The sequence below is a fragment of the Apteryx rowi genome, unplaced genomic scaffold, assembly GCF_003343035.1.
Source record: "Apteryx rowi isolate R43461 unplaced genomic scaffold, aptRow1 scaffold_444, whole genome shotgun sequence".
Lineage (NCBI taxonomy): Eukaryota > Metazoa > Chordata > Aves > Apterygiformes > Apterygidae > Apteryx > Apteryx rowi.
The window spans coordinates 746,577-760,061 of NW_020450699.1; the positions used below are offsets into that span (position 1 = coordinate 746,577).

General features: G+C 35.9%; 1 protein-coding gene across 1 annotated transcript in view; it reads left to right on the plus strand.

The window, feature by feature from the left end:
* Positions 1-13,133, plus strand: part of SULF1 (sulfatase 1) — a 127,051-nt gene extending 113,918 nt beyond the window's left edge. The window contains exons 21-24 of the mRNA XM_026076956.1: positions 4,324-4,466; positions 4,572-4,695; positions 5,552-5,585; positions 10,692-13,133. Coding sequence (XP_025932741.1) covers positions 4,324-4,466; positions 4,572-4,695; positions 5,552-5,585; positions 10,692-10,722 — 332 coding nt within the window. The 3' untranslated portion in view covers positions 10,723-13,133. The remainder of the gene's footprint in view (positions 1-4,323; positions 4,467-4,571; positions 4,696-5,551; positions 5,586-10,691) is intronic.
* The last annotated feature ends 352 nt before the right edge of the window (positions 13,134-13,485 follow it).

Genomic DNA, 13,485 nt, shown 5'->3' on the forward strand with positions numbered 1-13,485 from the left:
TCTTTAATTCTGAAGTATTAAGGAAGAATTGCACTTGTATGTGCTCAGAATTGTTGCATTACTTATTTATATGAAATTATCACAAGAAGCTGTGCGTTAAACACTGCAGAAACAAATGGGAGGATTTGTCTATTAAAACCTAGACTGTCATAACCAGCTATTGAGATTTCTGTCATCTCTTGGAGATCAAGATGGATGAATATTTCACAAGAATTGTAATAGGGTTCCAGCCTGGCAAGGCAGGGAGGGTAAGGAAGGGAAAGCCAGTACATCCGTTCTTTCCCCATCTGTGTCCATGTTGATTTATATATGCCTGTATAATGAAATTAGTCAAATTCTGACCAGTGCATGTGTCAGCAGAACTACGTATCTGTGGTAGCATGAGGTAGAATTAGTACACTAAAATTAGATGATTCCTATATCCCATACCCATTCTCCTTTGGTCAACATGTCCTGAAATAAGAGAATTGATCTTCTCATTTTGCTCTAAGATACTACTAATAAAGTTATCTACAGGAGTTCTATCACTGTTATACATTGTATACAACTGTCTGAAAAATTCTAAGCCTGGTTGCAGAACAAAGGACTATTCTCTAAAAAGACTGAACAAAACCCCTTACTTCATTTCCATTACGTTAAATCAAATTCTTTTGGTATTTTAATGTTAACTACAGAACTGCTGGTTCTTTGGAGATTGAAGGCTTTCAAAGGATAGTCATCCAGGACAGATGACAAGGACAGATACTCCTTAAATGTAAATTGTTGGAGCTCTGCAAAATTCAGTGAAATTATGATACTTTGTCCAGGCTGCAGATCTAATGTAGGTCTCGCAACAGTAGAGCAGGAATAAAAAATAAAGTCTTGAAATAGTAATCCTGCATGTTTACCATAAGAAATTAGTTCTGTAAATATTTTGACTAATTCCATAACTGTTAGAGCTCAAAGGCCATGCAGGTGATATTGCAGAGGAGTTTATTTGAACTTTGAACCTTCCACAAATGCTTTAAACTTTCTGCAAATCCATTTTTGTCCTATGAGAAATGCTTCATCAGATTAATGTTTTTTCACTGAAATCAAATTGTAAAATCTAGTTCAAAAGCTAATGTGTCTATCTGAATTAAATCCTTTTCCTGTTTCCTCCTTTGTCATCTTGTGTTTATAGATGAGAGATTTATGACCAAAGATTTTGTCTCTAATCATTTTTGTGGCTTGACCTTTAATACTGCATGGAGTCACAAACTTCAGCACATAAAAGGTTTACTTTAATTTTGGCATTTTGATTTGAAAGTGTATCATAGACAACTTTGCTTATTGTGAAGAGAATACAGATACTATCCCTTATGAATTCTCCCCATTATTCCCATTTTTGAAAGAATGTAAAAATCACAACTGTGGAATGCACACCTAGTGCATAAGAATAAATCATTGTAACTAGAAATATTTTAAGATCCTTTAAACTTCACGTATATAGATAATCATCCTTTCTGGGACATGCCTCAACATTTCTAGGTATTCAGCATTAACAACAGCTTTGTCATTATCCTGAAACTTTGCTGGCAGACAAGGAAAAGTGGTTGAAAACTTTCCCTGCAAAAAATTCAAGATTCACTGGTGATTAATCTTATCTAATATGCTGATATTTGACTCATTTTTTTCAGTGTATAAGCAGAAAATTAACTAGGAGTAAATATTTATTTGGAGAAAGATGTTGTCTGCCAGTGATAATCTGTTCTGGTTGTACTATCACTTCTGCTAATACGCTTTTTACATTTTAAAATGTTCCTAGAGCAGTTTAATTGCTGTCTTTAAAACAAAAATCAAGCAGATAGTGGCTTACTCCCTTCTAACTGTGGAATAACAAACAGTTATGAAAAGCAATCTCATATTACTGTGCATTCTGACAATGCTCCAGCAATAGCAGTTGAGTAAAAAAATGTCCATCTGACACAGTCCATAACTGAAAGAGGAGCTAATGTATTGTTGATTTAGATTACACAGATACTAAAAAGGGCCCAATACTGGTGGACCTATACTAGTTTTATGAGGTTTGTTCAATATATTAACACTATTACAGAAAGCTGTTGTACTAATTCATTAAAAATCTAGGGCAACATTAATTATTGGAATTAAAGAAACAGTCTTCTAAAGTAAAACTTTGTTAACACTTTGTTTAAAAATTAGTTTTCTTACAATCTTTTCTGCTGGCAGAACAAGATTACAAACAATCTTAAAAATATTATGTTGGGAAAAAGTTTGGAGAACTGTTCTCGACACATGGCCTATTAAAATCAAATCTTCTAATATTTGTGTTCTAAACTACCAATCATCTCCTGTTATTCTGTCAGCTAAGCAATAGTTAGTTTACTTTTTTTCAACAATAGCGACATTGTTTAGTCTTCATGTAATAACCCTACAAATGTGTTATTAAATCTTTGGTGTTAAAAGAGCCATAAAAGATTCTACCAACATGTTATTACCCAGTCTTGTACATCTCAGTCCAGCAGATTTATTGCAAGGCTTCATTGCCTTACTGCTGCATAATGAAGTGTCTCTTTTATGTGTCAAAGGCAAGTTATTGCAGACAATGTCTTATTTCCATTTTCGGATAGATATCTAAGATGCTTAATTAGTGGTACCAGTACAATTGCCATCAGGAATGTCAAAGTTGGTGATAAAGTGACCTGTGGTCACTTTAGCTGCGAGTAAATTTTGAGAAGCATCTAACCTCTCTGGCCTCAGTGACTGGATAACATTATAGTACCCAGAACATGATCTCAAATAAAAGACACTTTAGAGATGAAGTAGCCCTGAGTCCAGATGGCTCAGTTTCAGCCACTTGGAAGTCACTCAGTACTTTTAAGGTTTCTCTCATTCTTTGTCTCATTGTGGCCAAATTCTTTAGGCATCAAGCAGTAGTCTCAGGGTATGATCTAGGGGAGCTACCATCTTATTTTGCTGTGAAGTTTTTACACTGTCCTGATGCTGAACTCAGAGGGAGTTACCTTCTTTTCAGTTCCACCACAGAGCTCTGACATATTCTCCTATGATCTCTTCTGTAGCTTGTAATGCACCAGGGACACCATACAACACAGTCTTTTAGAGATCAGGCTCCTTTATAATGTAAAGACTGCAAAGTCCATGTGGAAATTACCAGAGTATTCTGCTAACACCTTTGCTGAAAAGAAACTACAAGAGGCTAGTTTGCTACATATTTCAAAATCCTATTTTTGCACAAAATACTCTATAAAGACTGAATAAAGTATATTTTTGAGCAGATGATAAGCATTACCCTAAAATATGTATCTACATTTCATCAGGTGAATAGCTCTCTATATTCCACTAACTGTATTGACTAGATCTTCATTTCCTCTAATGAGGGCTTAGACATTTACCTTACATGTGACACCTGAAAATAGGTGTCTACTGTCTGGAGTGGAATCCCACTCTAGGTTTCCTCAGATTGAAAAGTGAAAACAGTGGGGAATCCGGTTACAATGCCTAGGATTGTGCTACAAAGGTTTGCCTGAGTGCCTCAGTTTCCCTCTTATTTGCCTAGCAAATAAATAAAATAAAGGATTGCAGTTCAAAATAAGGTCTAGGTGGTTACCTTAAGGAAATCTCAACCCAGTAAGGAACAGTTGCTCAAAAGGTGACATAGTATTACCCACTGTGGCTATCGCTGGTCTTCCTTCCCATCTTGCTTCTTCCCTCTTCCCTGCATTCAAGCTGCCAGGCAAGCTCCCTGCTTGCAAACCTATCTCTTCATTGCCAGTTGTCTCACTCCTTCATTCCCATATGGTGCCTCAACTCTTTCTTGACTGCCGTGTCATTTCCATCTCACTTATTATTCCAATTAACAATTCGATCTTCCTCTGTAGTGCTTACAGTTCTGTAGTTTTCCATTGTACTGGCTTCTTGTAGGCTCTGCTAGGTTAAGGTTACTTACTGTTGCTGGAAATGGTGCCTTGATATATAGTAAGCAATTCCATGCAGTCTTAAGGATCAGGATTCATTGTTGTCTTACAAGGTCTGAATTCTACTAATTCCCAATAAATCATATATAAATCAGAAAAAAATATGTCTCATTACAGTATTTAATATCTTCTGCTTTCTTTAAATGGAGACTTGTGAAAATTGTGTGTAGCAATATTTATTTATTCAGTGTTTTTGATAAGAATCTAACTGGTCATTATTAAACTAGAAGAATTTTAGAGAAATTTGATGTAAAATTCAAATACATGAAGATTATAGAAGTTTCACTAGTAGAAGAAAAAAGCATATTATTTTTTATCTAAAACTAATAACTTGTTTCTCTAATTACAGTGGGCTCTTTTTGTGCTTGCACAAGCTCAAATAACAACACTTACTGGTGTTTGCGAACAGTTAATGACACCCACAATTTTCTCTTTTGTGAGTTTGCGACTGGCTTCTTAGAGTATTTTGATATGAACACTGATCCTTACCAGGTAAATCCCTTTCCCTGTTACAAGCTATTGTATGCTAAACTCCTCTAGTTTTTTAGGTTTTTTTTTGTTAATAAGTACTTTTTTCCCTCCATTCCTTTTTCTCAGCTGACGAATACAGTACATACAGTGGAAAGAGGCGTTTTGAATCAATTACACATACAACTAATGGAGCTGCGAAGTTGTCAAGGTTACAAGCAGTGCAATCCAAGGCCTAAGGGACTTGAAACAGGTACAAGAAAAATAGAGTGTTTATTTTCATTTTATTAGGTTATTTTCATCTCCTTAAGTACTAATTGGATCCATGAGGTCTCGCTCTCTTAAGCATTGCTCTTAATTTGCAATGATCCATATACATCATCCTGCATAACTGCATGACCAGAAAGCTTCTTTGCAAGTTTGCACAGGTTATTCTAGACAGATATTGATGATAAAGAACATTTGACAGAAATTCCGAAGAGATTTTCTTATTCATAGTCATAACTCTTTTCTCTCTTACAGGTTTTATTCTATTTTAGTCTTTGCTTCCCAGTAGCAGATGCAGTATTAAATCTTGTGTTTATTCTGATTGCTGTCCATCTATGTGAACAGCCTCGGGTTCTACACTACAACTGAGACTTAACATTGCAGACTGCTAATCATCACTAGTCCCCTCTGTTTTTGATGAAAGCAATATTTTTTACAAGAATCTCAGAATATAAAAATAGGTGGTATTTATATTTCATAAGCCTGGAATTTGCTGCACTTCATTCTGGTTGACTGAACAATGAAATTTTTACAGGAATATTCCATTCTACGTATTTTATGTTATTGCACCTTTGTGTCTCTTCCTTTGTCCACAAAGATTACTCTTTTTTACTATATCTAGTTGTTTTGGGTTTTTTTGTTTTTTTTTTTGAAAAACTGTGTTTTTTCAGTTCTTTTATATAAAACTTCCAGGAAATCTTTGTTGGACTGCAGCTCTGTCTTTATTTAACACAGTACATTTCTTTTTAGGAATTAGATGCTGTGCATGGAAAACTACATTGTGAATGGTTTTACAAGTTCTAAACACTAACAAAAGTTACTCTTGTATTTTCCTATATCAGGAAGTAAAGATGGAGGAAGCTATGATCCACACAGGTATCCACACTTTTTTATTCTCCTCAGCAGCTTCTTTCCAAATAATTGCATGATTCCAGTCCATTTCAACTAATGTCTGTATCCTGCCATGTTGCACACAGCACAGCTTTTGATGCATGCATTTTCTAACTACTCTACACTGAACTTGGCCATTGTTTTTTAGCTCCACCATTCTGCATTTAACTTAGCTCATTGTCACAGCAAGAGTTCATACAGCTCATATTCCATGCCTGTATTTCTCAGATGTTTACATGGGGAAAATGACACAAAAAGAATCATTTCTTTTGGGTTGTTTTCCCGCTGTTGGGTTTGTTTTTTTTCTGTTTTTATTTAGGAAGACTGTACAGCTACTTTTTAAATGTAAAACAAATGTAAAACTTTCTGAGGTATATGCATCCAAAGAGCCTGATCAAACCTACAGAGGTAAATTAAAGTCTTCTCACTGGCTTTAGGAAATGTTGGCACATGCTGCTTTAAGCAAAAACAGGACTTAGTTTGAGCAGCATGTGCTCAGAAGCCAGCAGGAGACAGTTTACTGTAAGTGTGGCAGAAACACAAGGCTCCTTTGGGTAGGGGGGATGATGCTTTCAGATCAGCTTACACATGCAGAAAACTGTACCCAAATATTTTTTAAAAAGTCCCTAATATTTGATCTGAGGAAGAGCAACAGGTGAGATTTGTTAGTATCTAGTGCTTGAACCCGGGTATACATGAAAGATTGCTGTTTGTAAGTATATTTACCTTATGTACATGTTTATCATGCTGACCCCAGTTACTGCTGCTGGTGGAGGAACCAGTCAAACATAAAGCAAATGCCTGAAGAGACTGAAGAAACTGAGGTCTTAACAGTACTGTACTTGCTGTTTAGTCAGCAATGCTTGTATGAAGGGGTAGAAAACAAATTAGAGGCCTCTCAAGTGTCATATTTAAGCTTGATATCCTCTTGCTATATATACAGTTTTATACATTTTCATCTCCATGCACTTTGGTGGAGAAGCTCCTGAAATACATCATTTGCCTGAGACGTAAATTGGGCCCAGAGAGTATACAGTTCTATATAAAACTTTTTTTTTCACAGGGACATCTGAAAAGAACCTTATTGTTAGCTCCCAGCAGCCAGGAAACCATTGAGATAATGTATTTCAGTGTTTTATATGATAAGCTGGGTTTTTTGTTATATCCCAGGTGTTTGCATTGTTTGCTACAGCCTGGTAAAAACTGTTTACTGCAATGATAGAATATAATTCTTGCAATTATGCTTTTAAGTCTTTCATTAGAAGAGTTCCTTGTAAGCATTCCTAATTTTAACTATACATCTAACTGAAATGGCATTTTTGAATTGTAGGATTGCATGAAATAATAGAGCACACACATCTTTAAATTATACCCTGTTACGCTGTTTAGTAATGAAAACATTTTAACCTTTGATGTCAAGTCAATAAAGAATATTCCACTGAAACAAGTGACAGGTATAGTATAACTCAAGTGATATTGCTGTGTGCCGTTCCATTCCAGATGCCAGCTTCTCAATGTGCACGGGTGCCTGGGTACAACATTTTGCTTCAAGCCCCATCCTGGGGAAAAAAAATTTTTTCTAAAACCAAAAATTAAAAAAACGAAAAAGAATCATTTCTTAGCAATCATAAAAAGGATGTCTTAAATGATCCATTTCTTGAAATCTGCATAGAAGCCAATGGAATAAGAAGGGGAAAAGCCCTATGCTGCGAAGTCATCTGAAATATTCCTTAGGCTTCCTTCAGATTGCTTAGTACCTCAGCTCAGACCTGTGTCCAGTCAAAATTTCCTGAGTTAGGACAGCACTAAAGGCATTGTAAGTACAATATTGGGACAACAGGCCTGTATGAAAACAGCACAGTGCTGTTTGCTTAGTACATAGGAAGAAATCCTTACCGGGGAAGAATGCGTGTCACTCATGTTCTTTGATGGACAGCCCATGACTCTGCAAGCAGGGTGACAACAGGGTGTGTGAGCTACATACGTCTCTCTCCTCTCCTGCTTGGCTGGGATTTTTCAAAGCCACCAGGGAGCTGATTGTACCTTCTTGTCTTCAGTCTCAGTGGCAATATATCCAAATCCCTTGTTAGCTTTGAGACAACCCAGATGACATCATGGGATTCTGGGGTACAATAATTGGAGAATGAAGTTAAACTAGTACTTGGTTAAAAAAAAAATCTGAAAATGTCTTATTGTGAATAGTTAACAACAATTTTTCTCTCTCTGGTGTATGATGTAGCTGACAGATTGCCAAAATATTGATAGGGGAAACCACTGCCATGCAGTTACGCATATGCAACTCATCTGCACTTTCCTTTTCCATATTTTTTATAATGAGATTTCTTACAGGGGAAAACCTTTTCTTTACTTCCCCCTTACCTCTCTATACTTTGATTTCAGTGTGAAACTTTTCACACTTACTGTAAATTGTGGCATAAAGCTGTGAAGTGACCTGCTCAGACAAACTATAGTCAGCTTTAGCGCTTTAGGACATTGCTTTCCTACCTGTTTATATGCACAAAAGTTATCTGTACTCCTTGTGTTTAAACAAATGATTTTTTTCTGCTTGACATGAAGATCACAGGCTAATTTCCAGTGCCTTCCCAGCTGTGAAATTTCTCAGTCATCAATGGTCAAAGTGGGACTGCAGAAACACAGTGTGCCCACTGGAGGGGAAAAGAAGATCCAGCATGCAGGGCTGCGTAGCTCTGCTTCAGGCTTTGCTTAGAAATGCAGCAAACTTTGCCAGTCTCACTTCCCTGCAACGCAGTCCTGTCCCTCTGCTGCTGAGGCTGGCAGGAAAGCCTGCTCTCCTGGCCGGTCCCGGGACCCCTGGCACCACCACAGCTGGCCCAGCTTGCCCCAGTGTCCTGCTGCCAGTGCCAACCCAGGGCCCAAACCTGCTTTTCTGGCCCTGGCTTTGCTCCACATTGCCTGAGTACACCCCATCCCATTGGTCAAACAGCAGCGCTCGTTTCAGTTTCTGCCATCAGGTTTGCATGTACAGAAAGTGCTGGTGTTTCTCAAGTACGAGTCTTGATAAATTCATATTAGGCCACTAATTGTTCTTATAGCAGTTTGTTTTCCTATACCGGCTCTGATCTGGCAATGACAAAATTTATGAAACTATCAATACAAATAACAGAGCAAAGTATAAATATTTTAGCATTTGTAGTGTTACTATCTGAGCAGGTTTGGTGGCCAGTTTCCTCAAAAGTACATCTTAGGGTAGTAAGATTTATTTCTTGAAACCTCTGCTGTATTGGATTTTTTTTTTTCAGGAAGAAATTTATGTATAATTTGATGTATGAAGATGGCTGGCATGTTGCCATTCCATGATTTTCATTTCTGATGTCTTCAGAAAAGAAAAATAGCAAGACTTTCTTTTTCATCTGTCCTCCCAGATCCAAAATGCATGTGCAGTTTCCTGTAATAGGGGGTTTGCCAAGTATTTGCCAAGCCATTCTAAGATACAAAACCATACTTCTAAGGAAAATAAATATTTTTAGAACTTGTTTTAAGAAAGCAAGATATTTACATTTTTACATTTTAAAGTATTTACAGTTGTTATCTTAAGTGAGGGAATATCAATTAATATCAAACACTCAGGTGTTTCCACATACAGAAAGTGGCCCAACCTTTACCAACTCTTGTGGGAGCAGAATAAAGCCCCTCATCGTAAGAAAATCTCAAGATTTTTCTGACCAAGATAATATTTCTCTTGGACAAATTCTTTTCACTATGAAATCCAAAGCTAGTTATGAAGCAAAGAATATAAACTAAGATGTCATTCCTTCTGTTTTACTTGAACAAGGAGAAATAACAAGTTAAAAAACAAATTGATGGAGTTGCCCAGAATCCACTGTAGGGGTGAAGGATCCAGCATAAATAGATATTTATACTCAAATCAGGCAGTTGGACTATAGGCACTTGAACTTCCAAGGTAATTGGTACTATCCTACCTGCCAGTATAATCTCAGAAAAATAATAAGTCATTTCACTGAATTAATTACTAAATATTGCCTACAAGATTGTCAGTGAAAACCAGTTTGTCATTTTCCCTGAAATGCTTTTCCATTACCTGATTAGTTTTACCTTGGAGTCCACTTTGTGGGTAAAATCTTTGGATTGAACACAGTCTGCTCAGTGAATTAAATGAAATAGTGGTGTCCATCAGTGTTACTTGTCAATATAAAATGGGCTTTTCACTGCATTTAATAATCTGGGTCACTGTAGTCACTTTTACAAATGGAAATTGGTTTCCTTCATGTCTCTATTTTTTTCTGGGTATGATCAATATAAAATCCAACTCCACTGCTATTTACAGAATCACATCTGTGCTCTTTATTCAGACATATTTGACAAATCTGTTAGCTATCTTCTTTGAAAGCCTTAAAAAAAACCAACAAAAATAATCTTTAGGAGATACTATATCTGTGTATATTTTAACAATATTTTAGACAGTGGTGCAGTTCTATAAATTAATTCACACTAAGCTTTTACAGTGCTATTTCTTCTACATGCTCCATGAAAATTGAAATTAATGTTTATGAAATAAATAAAAATTACCTTTGACTATCATTTATTAAAGGCAATTATGTCTTGTACACCTGATAGAAAAATGTAACTAACTGGTTGATTTGTATACCATATCTCTCAAGCTGTCTATACACCAGATTTCTATGGGCTTTGTTTAAGTTCTGGTCACTAATGGCTCTCAGAATTAGTCCTATCTTTTATACTTAACTGTTGTTTGTCTACTGCATATTTTGGCAGAGCATTCATGAAAGGCAAAGGTTTATCTCTGAATGTCATCACAAAGTCCCTTTAGGCCAGATTCTGCTCTTACTTACACCCGCTCAGCCCAGGGATGTAGCTGGAGCCAGCTTTGTAGCAGGAGCTGGGAGCTGGGAATGCACCTGAGGCCAGATGATGGAAAGATGATGGAAATGTGGAATATTTTACTATTTGAGCTACATATGTTATGAGTAGTAGGGCTTTTCAGCACATTGGAATAGAAACACACATGGAAGCTTTACTTGCACTTTTAAGCTGGTGTTCACCATTAGACTTTATTCTTTCTTTTAACAGAGGACAGTTATGGGATGGATGGGAAGGCTAACCTGCCAAATTTCGCTGGTGACATCAACTGGCAAGGCCTGGAAGACTTGTACAGTGTGAATGAAAGTGTATATGAATACAGATACAACTATAGACTTAGTCTGGCTGACTGGACTAATTACTTGAAGGATGTAGCTAGAATGTTTGCACTGCTGAACAGTTACTATGAGCAAAACAAAACGGACAAGACCAACACTGCTCAAAACAATGGGGATGTGGACGAATCATCTACACCATTTACCTTGGCGGAAATGACTTCAGCTGAGGAATCGAGCGGCCTGACTGCAGAAGAGTTGCCGCTTATTGTGCCAACGGACTTTGCAGCCCTAGCTTTGAGCACAGCGATTTTACGTCAAGAGAGGAAACTTGAATTAAACAATGCTATTCCTGAGAAAAGTACTTTGAATGATGCACACTGGAGAAATCATCATCAAGTTGAAAAATGGATGGAGGATAAAGAATCAGACCGTTTTGATATGGATTTCAGTGGAAACGGTTTGGTAGAGTTGGAGTCCAGGCATAGCTTCATTCTACAACCCATCAGCATTCTTCAGAAAGACACCCATCAGGACAGTGACGCTACAGAAGATATATTTGAAGATCAGATGTATCTTCCTGCGAGGTCTGATGACCCCATTGTTCATCAGGCTGTCAATGTATCCATTAGGAATTCATCTATCAGTACCCAGGAAACAGGAACTATTTTGAAAAACATGGAACAGAGTCTTGCAGGGAAGATGTCATCAATCCCAAATGTAGAAGGCAGTGCCTCATCTCCACTCTCCTTGGATTAGATCAAGTTGTAAACCATTAAATAAGTTCTCCTTATTTTTTATTAGCAAACTAATAAAAGTAATCATGACAACTGACATTCCATGTTTATTGTAGATACATTTTGCAGCTAAATTGAGCCCAATTCAGTATCTGTGTGTGTGTGTGTGTGTGTGTGTGTGTTCATTGTATTCACACACACATGCTTTCACAGTAATTCTCCAAACCAGGAAACAAGATTTCCAGTTTTTAATAAAAAGAAACAGTGTTAACTTTCTAATGCAGTAGCACATTCTCCGCAAGCTAAAAATTATTTCCTTGAAGAGGATTTTCAAGTTACTTTTTCTGTTTCCAAATGATCCCACCATGAATGAATGTTTCAGTCCACCCAGTCTGTCTGCATAATGTATTTTTGATAAATTATTTTAACCACTGGAATTTCTTAATGTCATGCTTTCAAGCAAAATGATGTTGCACTTTTAAAATCTGTATGCCATACCATTTATGAATCTAATACTTTATATATTCTTAGTTTGCTCATTGTCTAATGTAATTATGAAACCAATAAATAGATTGACAGGAAAGAGATAATCAGCATGGATTGTGGAAACAGATTGTTTGAATAATATTTTAGCAAAAATATTGCATGTTTTGTTACTTTGATTTAATTAAATTTATTCTCAGAAAGGTATGGCTAATGATTGTTAACTGTAGGAGGATTTGTTTAAATTGGATTGTTTCCCTATATATTGATACTGTCAGTATTAAAAATCCATGAGTTTTTTTTTTTTTAATTGATACTGGTAGAAAGGTTTACATCAGTACATGTATCACCACATTCTATTTTTTTTTAGCCTGAACAATGTCTTGAAAGCATTATTATCATTTTGAGACTTAAATTCTTTTTGTTTTGCTTTGTTTTGTTTTGAGCAGGCATTAAAGGGAAAGGTAAAATCATATTAGATTTACATTATTCTAGATAAAACTGGCACATGAAGTCAAAAATAGTAGTTTAGATAATTTTTGTTGTATTGTTCAAATTTCTTTCTTAAACTTTACCAAACATTAAATTTTATAAAGTATAATACAAAAATGACTTTGAAAATCTGTACTAGTAGAAACTTAATATCTTCCCTTGCTTTTCTTTTTTAATTTGTAAGTAATTAGCACAACAACAACAAAAGAGAATTACCTCAAACAGATGTAATTCCATCATGTCCAATTCACAGGAATGTTTCCTATCTATTACATGTTATTTAGTATAGGGAGTATTTTTTGGCTATTGCAAGCACTGCAGGTTAAACTTACATTCATCGCTTTGTATTTTAATTTGAACTTTTTAAAAAGGAGATTCTTTCAGTAGAACTTTAATAATTTTAAGAAGCAGTCTTTTTGATGGACTCTGTAAATATGTTAAAATTAACTAGCTGTTTATCTGATGTATGTGTCATGGGCTGATTGATAGAACAAACGTATTTATGGTCATGAATGATGCTATTTGTACAAAGATTTCAAGTTACTAGGATACTGTGTTTTTAAATCTTGTATAATATTTCTGTGATACTTTTATAGAACAATTCTGGCTTCAGGAAAGTCTAGAAGCAATATTTCTTGAAATAAAAAGTGTTTTACTTTACCTGCTTCAGAGAAGTCCAGATGATCTAGTTTTCCAAGTAATTAAGAATTATTTTTAAAATATGTTAACAGTTTCACTTGCAGTTTTAAGAATCCATCCACGGTTAAAGCAATGGGTAACGAAATGGCACACTACATTCTGTTAGTTATAAATTATTCCTGGAGATTGTGAATAATATATATTTTTGGTTTAAAATATGCTGTGATTTTTTTTAATCCCAAGTCATCTGATCTTTCCTTCCTTGAAGCAAATGCACCAAGTTACACAATTCGAGGTTCACAGTAGTAAAGCAACGTTACATGGTGCCTTCCCTAGGTTTGCCATTTTTCCCTCCTCCATACAAAGACCCCTCTATTA